The 14,864-nt window shown below is 39.2% G+C and overlaps 1 protein-coding gene across 2 annotated transcripts in view; it reads left to right on the forward strand.

The window, feature by feature from the left end:
• Window positions 1-284: 284 nt before the first annotated feature.
• Window positions 285-14,864, forward strand: part of SMC6 (structural maintenance of chromosomes 6) — a 46,558-nt gene continuing 31,978 nt past the window's right edge. Inside the window, exons 1-5 of one of the 2 annotated variants that reach the window (XM_012727640.1) lie at window positions 285-412; window positions 5,511-5,621; window positions 6,878-7,008; window positions 10,772-10,889; window positions 11,965-12,070. In XM_012727640.1, the coding sequence (XP_012583094.1) occupies window positions 6,883-7,008; window positions 10,772-10,889; window positions 11,965-12,070 (350 nt within the window). In that variant the 5' untranslated portion in view covers window positions 285-412; window positions 5,511-5,621; window positions 6,878-6,882. The remainder of the gene's footprint in view (window positions 413-5,510; window positions 5,622-6,877; window positions 7,009-10,771; window positions 10,890-11,964; window positions 12,071-14,864) is intronic. The other variant, XM_004686427.2, reaches the window with a different exon arrangement.

The following is a 14,864-nucleotide window of genomic DNA, read 5'->3' on the forward strand; positions in this document are numbered from 1 at the left end:
GGACGAGGACTTGGGGGACGGCGGGGCGGGGGAGAGGGTGCCGGGTGAAGTTGGGTTCGGGAATCGGGCGCTTCCCTGGGAGTGCCGCACAGTTGCAAGTTTCTGTTGGAGATGTTCGCTGGTAGCGCTCAGGTTGGGTTTCTGGGTGTCCCCCTCGCTTCGTGAGCACACAAGCTGTGCTCTCAGGGGAAACTGACGTTGGGACGGTTGTTGATGGCCTTGCTCTTCCTTGTTTTTCTGTGGAAAAGAATGAAGAACCCCCACGGGGCATTGCGGAACGCAGGACTCGAGGATAGAGAAAGGGCTGGAAGACCAGTTGGACTTGAGACAATACTGGGATAAATTCTTAGGAAAGGCCACTGTCTGGTATTTAAACCCTGAAGACACAAGTAATGTGAGCGCTGATTGCTCGGTATGTTTCATGAGTAGGACGCTAACAGCTAGCGTTTTAAAGGCAAGTTTGCTGGGGTGCATATTCCAAAGCACATAGGCACACATTTCTGACTTTGAGATGGGAGTTCTGGCGTTTTACAGTATTGACTCTTATGGGTAGTGGAATGCGGGTGGTTCCACGGGTGTGAACTAGGGAGGGAATCCTTTAGAACTTGTGCTTGTGCTCACTGATCTCATTCTGAAATATAGAGTATATGATTTCGTGTTCAAATTGTCTTTAGAATTCTCTTTCCTGAATGGGTGTCATTCCAAACTAGATTGGAGAGCACTAGAACAGAGCTCCAAACAGAGCTTAAAAATGTTTTTGCGGTGTAAGGTGGCATCACAGTTGTGTGGCCTTGGGCGAATTGGCACCACCTCTTCCAGCTTCAATTTTTGTTCTATATTTGGCGAAAACAACTTAAGATTCTTAAACAAGTGTGTGTTGGGGGCGGGGTTTATATCGCTATGTATGTGTATAACCAGAATAAAGCACCCAACATTGCCCCTGGCAAAAACAAAAGTACAATGACATATTAAAGTTTTTACAGTGAAAAGCAGATTTTATTCCCCAACGATTTACTGCCTCAATGCAGAATTTTATATGTAAATTTGTCTAAATCTTGACTATCACATCTAATTAAGAACATTACTCAAAGTTGTATTTGACTGGGATTAGTAAAGAAAAAACTCATTGGTCCCATAGTAGTATGCATTATAATTGACACAGTTGTCACAGCTCAGTATACACACGTGTAAGTGCAGGTGACTGAGGGCCAGGTGTGTCTAGACATTTAAGTTAGCATTGTTGATTCCCTAGTTAAATGAGTTCTGTTTTTCCTCTGATCATACTTGCCCTCATAAATGGATTAGAAATGATGTCTGTAGCTCTCTTATCTCCATTCCCCACCCCACCTCTACTGCAGTCTATTTTACTAACACTTCACTAGCATTAAGCGTAAGAATTGTTTCTGGAAATGAAACATAAAAAAAAAATCTTATGAAGCAAGCGCCAACTTTCAATTGCCTTGAATAGTAACCCTGGAGGGACACCTCAAAATGGAATCTTTGTCGTTTTATACATTGAGGGATGATGGGCAAAGACGATGACACCTTCACTGTCTCCCATCAGTTCACTGTGACAACCTATTTCTGCCAGGAGGAAGCTGGGCAATAAATAGGTTGGACTGTTCTCACAAACCTGGCTTGGGACCCGAGGGCTGCTGAGCTTGTTGCACCCTGGTCAGATGCATTTCGCCTGAACCTGAACATCATCTGATCCCTTTTGTAAAATAAGGAAGGTTTCCGTCCTAAGGATTTTGAGGGTTAAAGGAAATAGTTTTTCTCAAAAGCTAATAAGCAGGTAGTAAGTAGTCACTCAGCAAATGTTAATTGTTCTCTCCCACTCTCCCTGTCTTGGTGCCCCTGTTGGGTCCAGGCCACTTATCCATAGACCAGGCTGCCCAGGCTCTCGGCTCCAGCAGTCCTCTGTATTGAGGATTGTTGTGAAATCACAAACCGCGAGTTGAGATTTTATTACCTGAAATGCTGCGCATGGTACTTCCCAGTTTTGCTGGTGCAAAATTGTTTGATGGGTGGATTTATGAACTTTTTCCCTTATAGATTTATGTTATCACTTGCATTTCATGACTTTATGGTAAAGTCCAGGTAATTTGCTGAATTAATTCAAAACAGTTAAAAGTGTGGTTGTCCAATGCAGATTATGCTCATGGTGGTGGGAGGAATAGAACTGGGAGTAATAAAAACAGTTTGCAGCAGAATTAGAACTAGCAGAAATTTACCCCTTTTCAGCCACTGTTTTTCTCTTGGTAATTCCAATTCTGTTATGTCTAGCCTCCTTCTTGTTACTCTCTACTTTGTCACTAATGGAGTACTAGGTGCTCCTAATAAAAAGTAACACTTAGAAATTTATAGTCCTTTTAAAATGTATTTGATCTCCATCTAGTTTTTTTATGCATATGCATGCTTTAATGATCCACTGGCAATTAAATTTTCTTCTTGAACATATTTTTTATTGATAATTGGCTATTTGCCCCTCTTTCTGTTCTGATGAAGTTTGCTTATGAGGGAGAAATGATGTGCTCCTTAATTCTGTACCATGAAAGCTTTGAATGTGTTGACAACACAAAGGAGCTTTTCCTTCACTGTGTATGCCAGACATTTTACAAATATTTTTCTTTGCATCGTTGTTTTTTTCTATAGTCCACTAGAAGAAACGATCTTAACTATTTTCATAAATAATCTGAAAAATTCACTATCATTAAATTGTAAAGTGATTCCTATTTTAAAAGGTAAAATCCTTCAGTTACTGTTCATCAGGTTACCATGGCAACCAAACAGCAACTGCAAATCCCAGTCCTAGGGCAGCACACAGACACCATGCTCATCATGTAGTGCTGGCTTCTGTGTAGTGCCGGCTCTCACATTTACTGTAAGAAGCTTACCACATGTACCTTGGTGCTCTTCCTCTCAATTTTACTTGAAAAACTGCCTTTTCCAGTGGTAAAATACTGAAAGCAGTCAGCTGATGCCTGCGTGCCTGCTAACTGCAAGATCATGTGAAAACATTGCCTCAGAGGATATTTAATGCTTGAAAATCCAAAAGTAATGCTTTATCTTTGCTCTTTTATAGTAAACTACTATACAGTCATTGAACAGGGAAAGAAAGTGGGTGAGAAAGAAGAAAAAGTTGGGAATAGAACAGCCTTTAGTGCAGTAGGAAATTTAAGTCAGTGAAAGCTGAAACCTGTATGCATTGATTCATTATTCAGTAATTTGAGAAACATGATTGCTTTATAAGTTTAGACTTCTGTAAGAGTCATTAAGTTATTTGTAAAACAGACGTTGAATATATATTGTGTAATTGTGACTTTAATGCTAATAGTCTTCAAAGGTATTTGTTTAGGTTAAATGTCCATTGGGTTTTAATTAATATATCTTTTTAAATGGTATTTGGTTTATCCTGATAAATTAGGTTTCTCATTGCCTCAAGGACAGGACAGAGTCCAAGTTCTTTAATATGGTTTACAGGTGTTCTTACTTTAATGTGTTTGAGTCACCTGAGATCTTATTTAAAAAAAGATTTTGGTTCATTTACTTTCGGGTGGGCCCTGAGGCTTGGATACATCCTGGATGTTCTCTGATGATGGTGCTGCTTGCTGGTCTTTAGACCATACTGAGTATCAGGAGCTGGCAGGGTCTTGTGTGGTCATCTCCTTGGCTGCTCTGCCGGGCGCGGCTACCTAGGCCTTGTAATTCTCAGCATTGAGTCCTGACTGGTTATAGTGTGTCCCACAACAGTATTCCTGCGCGTGATCCGGGAACACACGAGACTCTTTCAAAGGGTTTATGTGACCAAAACTGTTTCCATAATGATAGTAAGACGTTATTTGCCCTTTCGCTCCATTCACTCTTGAAGGCACAGTGGCGTTCTACAGCGATTATGAGACGCAGTGATGTCATTGTTGTGATGTCATTGTTGTGATGTTTGTTGCCATACGAATTATGTGTTAGAAGTTTGAAAAGCTTCTCGGTTTTAATTTATAATGTGGTAGATCAAAACAAAAGCTCTTTGAGTTTCTTAGTGCTTTTTAAAAGACCAGACGCTCCTGTCCTGTTGTCATGGACCTTGGACAGGACGTCCAGGACCAGAGCTCTAGAACTTTACCAGGGCTCTTTCCTTACCATTGCTGCTGAGAGCCAGTAGGAGGTTCATTGTCCCCCTCCCCCCATGGTCTCCAGGGACACTGCAGTGGGGGAGGAGCCTCCTTACCTCTAGGCTGTGGCTAAAAGCCCCTGAGTACCATTTGAGGGAGAGTGGAGGTAAGTAGCACAGTGTCTCACTGTTGGGGCTGGCTGTCTGGCTCTCGATGCCCTCTGTCTGGACCGTCGCCATGGCTCCCTACTTGAGCTACCAGCCTTCTGGCTCTAGAGCCCTTGGGTGTTGAGATCCCACCTGTGGTTAGCCAGGCTGGAAGCCCAGGCTCCCACCTCCCTTTTCTGGCTTAGGGGTGGGGTAGGGCCACGTTTTCTCGTGGTGTTTGGCTGAGTAGAGTGACTATTGCTAGTGTGTGTGTGTTTTTTGGAGAGGGCATTTTCCTTAGGTTGTCCTTTCCCAGGTTCTCTGCTAGAGTCTCAAACTTTTGGTAAGGTCCCTCCCACTCATACTTGGAGCTCTAGCCCCAGAGGTCGCTTCTCCAGCCCTTGGGATATTTGAAGTGAAGCAAACCTCGGGGAATGTGTGCTGTGTCACTCCTTAGGTCCTGAGTTCCCTAGCCTGTCGGATTCTCTTTCAGGATCTTAGATTCATTTCATATTTAATTTCTAGGGATTGTTAAGCAGGAAGAATAGGTGCATCATCTGTCTTAGCAGAAGTGGAAGTCTTTGGTTGCTTTTGTACTGTGGAAGAATTAAAAACTGAATTCTAACCCACTGTATTTCACTTGCATTTCATTGTATAAAAGGATATGAATAAGCATTAAAATATTCCTACTAAAGGAAGCCTACATTTAATAAATCAGAGCACTAGTTTTTGGGCAAAATGTTTAAAACCAGTTTTCAAATTAAATCAGCTTAATTTGCATGAAAAGTCATAACTACAGATGAGGATTTTAGCAAAAGTAAGGTAATTTTGTGTAGTTTGAAGCTTTAAATTATCACTGTGTTGGAAAATAAAATTACAGAAAAATTGGTTCAAGAATACACACTAGAACTATAAAATCAGCATACAAGAAAGAAGTGGAAGTGATTTTTAAATTAACTTTAAAATTGTCACCACTGTCTAATAGCTTTATGGTTAGTTCTTCCTCCACTTTTAGAAATCATTTAAATGTCGTACCACTGAAGTGATCTTAGAGCATTAGATAGGAAAACTGTTCACTTAATGAAGCATACATTGTCACAGTAACAAAACCTTAATGATAGCTCCCCAAAGAACTTTCTTCAGACTATCCATGTATTTAACATTTCTGCAAAGTTGGTTCTGTCATTTGGAAAGCAGTGGATTAAAAAATCAAACTCTGCGACTTTCTCCCTTGTTTTCCGGTTTTGTACTCCAGTTTCCCTCCTGCTTCGAACTCTGAGTCACTCCTCCCCACTGGCCGCCTGGTGCACAAGACTGGTTTCCTGCCTTCCCTGCAAACCATTGAACACAGCACTCCTCTCTTCCAGTGAGAACTGAGTAGAATCTTTCCTAATGAAAAAGTGAGAAATCTCTAGCCGCGGCCACCTTTAATGAATTGAGAGTGGAACTGGTCATTGTATTCTTGTGTCCTAGAAATGTTTGATCACCTGTACTAGGAATTTTTTCCCCCATTTTTGTAGTCATCAGGTCTTAAATATATTTCTTAAATATATTTCAAGGACAAAAGCTAAACAATAGAGTAGTCGAAATTTCATTTGTTACAGATTGTCAGTTTTCACTTAAGGTTTCATTCATATGTTTAGAAAATCTTGCATAATCTAATATATATTAATTATTTAGCTATGCATTTTTAGTAAATTGGTTAAAAAGCAATGTGGACTATTTTTTTAGGGATCTATTAAGGGAAATGACTCTTGCCTGGCAAAACTGCTTCAGAATATGCTTTGAGAAAATAAGTTTTATCTGATTTGCTGTTAACTTTATAAATTATATAATCACTAATAATTTTGAAAACATTATACATTCTCTCCATCCATCTAAGAAACTAGAAACCATTTTTACAGAGAAAAATCTCTTGTAGGTTTCGGAATCAACGCATTTAAGTATGCTCACTGGTAAAAGCCAGGTCATGAATACCTCTAACATAAAATCAAGTACTGTGGTATGTGCTGATGGATTTTTTTTTTAAAGATTTATTTATTTGTACATACAGAACTGGGGTACAGGCCAGAGGCTCAGGGGTGGCTAGAGGCTTCACCAGAGACAGAGTGGAGAACAGAACAGGCAGATCGAAGCCACTGCTGAGGGGAGCAGCGGGCGGGTCAGGAGAGGTCTGCAGTGCCATGTGTCACCTTCGGGGAAGGCGGGGATCGAACTCATGCAGAAGTGGCTTTAGCTTCTTAGTGCAGTGCTTTAACCCGCTGCACCACCAGGGAGGGTCCATATTTTTTTTTTTTAAACACAAATTTATTACCATTTATTTCTGTCCAAAGCACTCTTCCCAAGTGTCACTGAGTGAAAATAAATGACTGCAGAGCTGTTGCTTTGTGGGGCCCCTGCTGGAGAATCTGTTTCCTGGCCATTCAGCCACTAGCAGAACCAGCATTCTTTGGCTTGTGGCTCCCTTTCTTCAGGCAGATGATAGTTTTAAATTTTTTATTTTAAATTAAAATGAATGGATGTTGTACTTAGAACTTAAAACATTGTGGACTTACTTTCAGGTTAAATATGGAACAGAAATATGGTTGCTATACCTTCGTTTTTATTTTAATATTTGTTTAGACCTGATGGCCAAAAGAAAGGAAGAAAATTTCTTCTCTCCTGAAAATGCCAAAAGACCAAGAATAGAAGAACTGGAGGATTTTGATGAAGATGAATGCACAGTTTCTTTCACTAATGGTACCTCTACTTTGGTAAGTACAGAGTTATAAAGTTGTATTTTTGATTGGCATTTGCTCATGTTTGGTTTGTTATATTTTGGGGTAATGTCAATGAAACAAAACTTAAAATAACTGAAGTAACATGACGTTTGAAGTTTATGTTAATTAGTGAAAAATTTGTAGAAAAAGTAATGAAACAAATAGTGATTCTTTTGAAATACCAATAAAATCAGCAGTCCTCAAGTAAGGTTGAGAAAGAAGAGAAAGAAGACACAGATGACCTACACTAGGCAATATGTGGAAACACCTGAGTGCCCAAGGACAGTTGAGCAGGTTAAGCTGTGGTGGGTACAGACATGGTGGAATACTACTCAGCTTCACACAAAAAAAGATAAAATCTTGCCATTTGTGACTACAGGATGGAACTGGAGAGGATTATGTGGTATAAAACAAGTCAGAAGGAGAAAGACAGACACTGGATGGTTTTTTTAATATACAAAAAGCAAAGCAAAGGTACTAACAAAAACTCCTGAAATCCTGACTGCAGAACTGAGGCTACCAGGAAGGTGGTGGGAGGGGATGGGAGCAGAGTGGGGAGGAGGTCTGCTGCACTATGGTGGGAGACATTTGGGGCTTTGGAGGTAGGGGTGATAGGATAACAAACATCTACAGACTTTGAATCTGTACCCCTAAAGTATATGCCAGCTCTACCTCAATTAAAAAGAAGACGCAGATTACCAAAATCAGTAATGAAGCAGTGGTCCTGCAAGCATCAAAAGAGTTATTCAGGGACTACTGTTAATACGTCTATGCACATAATTTGACAATTTAATGTAATAGGCCAATTCCTCAAAAAACCCAAACTATCATAATTCAACTAATAAGAAATAAATAATTTGAACTACTCTGCAGCTATTAAGGAAACAGCAAGTAAGGAAATTTGTTACTTGAAAACTCTAAAAAAAGGTCTTTGGACCCAGTTGGAATTGTGCCAAAGAAGAATTACATGAATTCTACACGATCTTTTCCCAAAAACACAGGAGGGAACATGTTTCTAATTCATTAACTTGATACCAAAACCAGACAAAGTGGGTACAGTATACCTCAAAATGTGGGTGCAGAAATTCTTAATACAGTATTAACAAATAGAATTCAACAACACATAAAAGGAACTATATGCATTATTAACTAGGGCTTGTTCTAGGCATGTAGGCCTGGTGCAGTATGTGAAAATCAGAGTAATTGACTGTTTTAAGAGACCAAAAAAGGAAAATCACATTATCGTATCACTGGATGCTGAAAAATTTTTGACAAAATACATTATCCATTTATTAAAATTCCCAGAAAAGTAGGAATAGAGAAAGAACTTTCTCAACATGAGAAGGCCAGAAAACTATATTAATATTTTACATAATGCATCTTTTTTTTAATATCCAAGCATAAGAATGTCTGCTCACATCACTCTGTATAACTTGGTGCTGAAAGATCTAGCCAGTGTATAAGAAGATCCAGCCAATGTATAAAGCAAGAAAAATTGTATAAGTTGGTAAGGAAAATATAAAACTGTAGCTATTTGCAGATGACCTGATGATTATCTACACACAAACTTCTAGGAATCGACCAAAAAAAAAAAAATCCTTATCATAAATGCTTTCAACAAAGTTTTAAGATACAAGAATTTTTTTTAAAAAAAGGTCAGTTGTTGCATACTAGCATTGAACACAAATACATTGAAATTAAAAATACAGTACCGTTTCCATTTGTTAAAAAAAACACTTAGGTCTACATCTGACAATGCGCGATGGACTTGCATGCTGAAAACTAGATAGTACTGATGAAAGAAATCTAATAAGATTTAAATGGAGATACACTTTGTACTCGTGTATTGGAATACTCCATATAAAAATGATGTCAAATCATGTTTGAGCGATAGATGGATTTGATGCAATACTTACCAAATGCTGGCAGGAAATTTTTATAGATGCAAATTTATTCAAGAATTTTTATATGAAGAGGCAATGGAAATAAAATAGTTCAAACAGTTATAAAAAGCAGAAAGTAAGTTCAGGAGTCAGTGTCCCCATTTTTAAGACTTCATACTTGATCAAGACCATGTATAGCGAAAGCTCTGTGATCCAGTACAGAGAATGTGAAAATCCCCACAGATCATGACAGACTTATTGCTGGCAGAGGTGCAAGGCTTTCACAGATCCTTTTAAACAAATGGTGCTGGAGCAATTGGATATCTATAGGCCTAACAGTATACATCAACCTAAGTTTCATGTCTTTCACAAAAATTAGCTCAGTTTTGGGTAACAGACTTAAAATATAAGGCCATGAAACTTTTAGAAACAAGCAAGAAATCTTTAGGACCAAGAGGCAGACAAAGAATTGTTTTTGAATTGACACCAAATGCTCAAGCCAGAAAAGAAAAAAATGATGAATTGAACCTCATCAAAATGAAAAACTTCTTCTGCAGAGACCCTGTTAAGAGGATGACAGGATCAGACTGCAGACGGGAGAAAATACTTATACTTAGAAATTCACTTGTCTAAATGAATCCAGTATCCAACCACTGGCAGAATTATTATTCTTCAGGAATCTTCACTTCTCCAGTGGTTCTTAACCAGAGGATTTTATACTCTCCCACCCCCTGGAATATTAGGCCATGTTTGGATATGATTTTGGTCATCACTCGGGGGTGGAAGTGTCTGTATGTATGCCGCTGGCATCTAATAAGTAGAGACGAGGGATGTTGTTAAATATCCATCGCACAAAGTAGACTTCCCCTCCCCCAACAGAACCCGATGTGACTCACAATGTTCATATCTTTCTGTTAAGAACTATGTGATACTTGCTAGGGAGTGCAGAGCAAAACCAGTGAGCTATTACCTCACACCTGTTAGAAAGGCAAGAATGACGAAGGTCCCCTGGAGAAAAGGGAACCTCCCTACACTGGCGGTGGGAATGTAAAATGGTGCCACCCCTAAAGAAGGCAGTATGGCAGTTTGTCATAAAACTAAGAAATATATATCCAGCGATCCCATTGCTGATATTCATTTGAAGAACACAAAAATATTAATATGAAAAGATATCGCTCCCCTGTGTTCATTACAGCGTTATTTATGCTAGCAAGATAGGAAAGCAATTTAGGCATGCAGTGGTGGTGGATGAATGCATCAAAAATGTGATGTATGTGTGTAGTGGAATATTACATATTACGGAAGATGAAACCATGTCACTGTGACCACATAGGTGGACCTAGTGGTCCAGATAAGTGGGGTAAATCAAATGGGAATGACAAATACCACATTCACTTTACATGGGGAATATAAAGAAACAGCAAAGGAACAAGTAAAGACAGATCCTTAGACACAGAAAAAACATACTGGTGGTTAGCAGAGGGGAAAGGGAGTTAGGTAGGTGAAATGGGTAACAGTGATGGATGGAAAATAGACTTTTATGACTTTTATGATGTAGTGTTTACAGATGTAGAATCAGTACTGTGTACCTGTTCTTATACAATACTATAAGCCAATTTTAACTTAATGAAAATTTATTTAAAAAAAAAAAGAAACCATAATAGCCTAGATCCTTTACAGACTCAAAAGCAAGTGGTCACTCGTGCAGTGGTCCCAATTATTTTTATCTTACTCATTGATTTTGAAATTAATATTATTCACTTTCTGTAATATTTTTCATTGTTAAACTGCTGATCTTTCTGCCAGCAAACATTTGGGTGATTATAGTGAGTGAATTTGACAGATTGTTTTCTTCCACTGTTTTTTATTAACAGACTGCAGCAGAAGTTGGAATAATTGAGAGTATTCAGCTAAGAAATTTCATGTGCCATTCCATGCTTGGACCCTTTAAATTTGGTTCTAATGTCAACTTCGTTGTTGGCAACAATGGAAGTGAGTACTGGAGCGCTGCTAACAATGAGCAATACTTTGAGATTAAAACACATTAACTTTTTGAAATAGTGACAGTAATGATACATCTAAGTTTTGTATCAACAGCTTGAAACCATGAAGCTGTCAGTGTGCAGTTTAAGAAAATGAGTTAACGCTGCATTAATTTTTTATGGAAGGGCAAACATTTCTGCATATTCCCTGGTGTGCACTTGTGGGTCATGCCATGGAAGAGTAGATGCACTCACCACCCTGGGCAGAGACAGGCTGTATCCTGCTGCTACGAAATGTGGCAGGAAAGCGTAACGTGCCATGGGGGTCCAGCCAGGAAAGGAACTGATTCTCACTGTTGTGGCCAGTGAACTGGCTGATCGTAGAGGTGAGAAAATTGTCACCACATTTTAAATAGAGATTTTGGAATTTCAGCTTGTGATATTTTGTCCCTTGGGGGAAGACAAAGTAGTATACTTTTCAAAAAGCTAGAAAATGAATATTCAGAGAGTGGTTTAATTGCTAAAATATTATATAAAATATTTGATTTAATTACTTTGTCTTAGTTAAATCAACAAGTATGTGAGCTGTCTGATTTTGAAGATGAGGCATTGAATGAAACAGCTTTCATGGCCTGTTGAGCTGGCCCTGGTGAACTCTTAAGCATTGATTTTTGACTTCTGAGAATTTCTGAGAAAACTAAATTTAATTAAATGAGAAAATAATAAAATCAGTTGAATTAGGTGTGTGTGTGTGTGTGTGTGTGTGTCTGTTAAGTAGATAATTTCACTTACGAGGCTAATGGTTCAAGATAATACATTGTGAATTTTAGTTTGCAAAGATGTCAGCTCTTTCTTCCATTTCCATATTGTGGCGTTTACTTGGTTCCTGAAGTTGCTAGTATTTTTCTAAACACATTGAATAAATATGATATATACAATTTTAAGTTTGCTGCTTTGGCACTGGAAGAAAATTATAATTGAATCATCACGCTAGTTCAGGGTTAGACTCAGAAGTATTTCTCCACGGACTTGGCTAAGTCAGCCTTTCTCTTTAGTGAACGTGATTTCTTCACCTTTTTCTCTAGGCGGGAAGAGTGCAGTACTCACAGCTCTCATAGTCGGTCTTGGTGGCAAAGCAGTCGCTACTAACAGAGGATCTTCTCTAAAAGGTTTTGTGAAAGATGGACAAAAGTAAGTGTTTACTGCCTGTATGTGCTCGTAAATTCTTTGATTAGAGGCGACTTGGGTCAGGCGCGCCGCGTGCGCAGATCTGCGGGCAGTGAGCCGGCGCCAGGCCTGCGCAGGCGTGTGGTGGCTTCGCGTTCCTCTCGCTTGCCCCTGTTGCCGGCCTGGCCACAGCCTGTTATCTTTTCCAGTTTGTTTAATGTTTGGCTGTGCCTGCCCTCCAATACTCTTGTGTCTCGTACCTCTCTAGGAGAAGGCCAGAGAGAAGTCTGTGTGCTTCCATTTAAAGGAATATTTATAGACGTTGGACTTCATCAAAGCTTTATCTAGTCTTTTGCAATACGCTTCAGAATGCCAAAAGAGTATTCCTCTCTCTGACTCTGATTTTATACCCTCTACCCAGGTGTTTTGCCAGTGAGTTTGTTTTGAGGGCCACGGCTCAAGTCTGTGGTCAGTCTGACCCCCGGTGAATGGACATGAATGTTGTCGCTGCCTTCACAGATCCCCGCTTTGTCCTGTAGCATCATCGTAGACTCATGGCCTTTGCCTATCCAGCCTGATTCTTCTGTTATTTTTTAATACCACTCCAGATAATCTTGGAGGGATTCTTGTTTCTAGTCACTCGATATGCCAAACTCCATCATGTTACTCAGTGAGCTGCACCCACTGCTCATTTCTCTCAATGCTCAGTGCCCAGAACTTCTCAACTCTGATAACTTCACAGTGATACCTTTTTTCTCTCATATAACAGACTTTCTGTCTGTGCAGTGTTACATAGTCATTTGCCATTCCCTATTTTATTACTAAAATAAGCAGAGACAGAACATCAGTCAGGATTTCAAGCTGGTATACCTCTCCCACTCCTTAGGAATCTTAACCGTCACCAGGGTTCCCAGTTAACTCAGGAGAAGGAGTAAGAAATATGCACAGAAAGTTATTTCCCATGCTATATGACCTTGGAGAAGAACTGTTTGGTAACAATTCTCTAGCTATTTCCTGGCTCTTCTTATCTTATTTGGGTCCAGCCCAGCAAGGTCTTCTCCCCCGTCCCCAGCCAAAATCATGTCTGTAGCCAAAGTTAGTTAGCTCAGTTCTTGTTTCTAAAAATCTTTTTTTTTTTTTGCATAGAGGGCCTAGGGGCTGGGGAGAAAGGATTCACCAGAGATGGAGTTAATGGAGTGGCGCATGCACCACGGTCTCCCCACCTCACTGCAGTGGCTGAGGCTGAAGCCTTCCAGGAAGAGACTGTGGAAATAAGCTATTTAGTTAACACTGGCTGAATATTACTAACTTAATTACAGACCTTATTTGGATTTTACCAGTTTCTCTGGTTTATTACTTAGTGTCCTGGGGCTTAGGATAGGGTTGGTATGGAAGCCTTCCTCTGCTTGGGCATTTGAGAGAGAGAGAGCACAGGAAGTGCTGAGGAGAGAGAGAGCACAGGAAGTGCTGAGGAGAGAGAGAGCACAGGAAGTACTGAGGAGACGCTTTAGTGTGTCTGCTTTAATGTTACCTACAGTGAGTCCCTCTTGGTATTTTTTCCTACAAACGGGAAGAGTTTTGGAGTGTGATTACAAAATCGAAAACAATTTGTTCTAGCAAAGATGTCATTTAATCACCAATTAAGGCAACTTTATTATAAAAGGCTTTAGCATCTTGAAAAATAATCCTAATGACCAGAGAAAATATTGTTTTTATGTTTAAGCAGTGCATTTAAAGTATTTATTAATGGCTTTCTTTATCTTTTTTGGCTCTTTTACAAGTCTTAATTTAGCAGACAACAGGAAATACTGTTCCCACCCACCCCGTAACACATTAAAATGTCTTGAATATCAATTTTAAACATCGTTAAAAATTTTAAAACAGTTCTGTTGTAGTATCAACAAAGCTTTAAGGAACTTTGAGTTTAAGTTTACATTTCTTAAAATGTTCAGCATCCCTCATAATTGGGGAAATGGAAATCAAAACCACAGTGAGACACCACCTTTATACCAGTAAGAAGGACACATATCAAAAAAACTAGCAACAACAAGTGTTGGTGAAGATGTGGTGGAAAGTGACTCTCCTACGCTGCCCATGGGAATGCAAACTGGTACAACACCATGGAAAGCTGTGTGGAGGTTCCTTAGACTACTAAAATGGAGCTACCATATGACCCAGAAATTCCACTCCTAGGAATCTACCCAAAGGATACAAAAATATTAGTTCAAAATATACATGCACCCTATATTTATCACAGCACTTACTTATGATAGGTAAATGCTGGAAGCAACCCAAATGCCCCCAAAATAGAGAACTGGCTCAAGAAAATGTGGTGTACACAGTGTATATACCCAATGGAATACTATGTAGCATTCAAAAAAGATAAACTGACAGCCTTCGCAGCAATGTGGATGGAGCTAGAAGGAATTATGCTCAGTGAAGTAAGTCAGAAGGAAAGATAAATATTGGATGATCTCACTTTTAAGAGGAATATAGGTGAACCAACTAAGGCATCGGGGGGGAAAAGTAACAATAAAATACAACAAAACAAAACAAATAATTATAAACCACTATAAACCAGAGAAATTCTGCAGGAGAGGGAGAGCACAGGGTACTGTGGTGACGGTGCACAGGTGAACTAGTAGTAGAAGTTCTAAAGGGACTAGACCTGAGAAAAGAAAGCAAACATTAAAAAATGAACAATGTTATAAAATATATATAAAAAAATCACATTTTTTCATATTAAATACTTTCCCTTTTTTATTGACCGTTAATTGAGGAATTAAAGTTGCTTTCCTTGATCTAATCCTCTCAGAGA

The sequence above is a fragment of the Condylura cristata genome, unplaced genomic scaffold, assembly GCF_000260355.1.
Source record: "Condylura cristata isolate star-nosed mole 26May11 unplaced genomic scaffold, ConCri1.0 scaffold00020, whole genome shotgun sequence".
In the NCBI taxonomy this organism is placed as follows: Eukaryota; Metazoa; Chordata; class Mammalia; order Eulipotyphla; family Talpidae; genus Condylura; species Condylura cristata.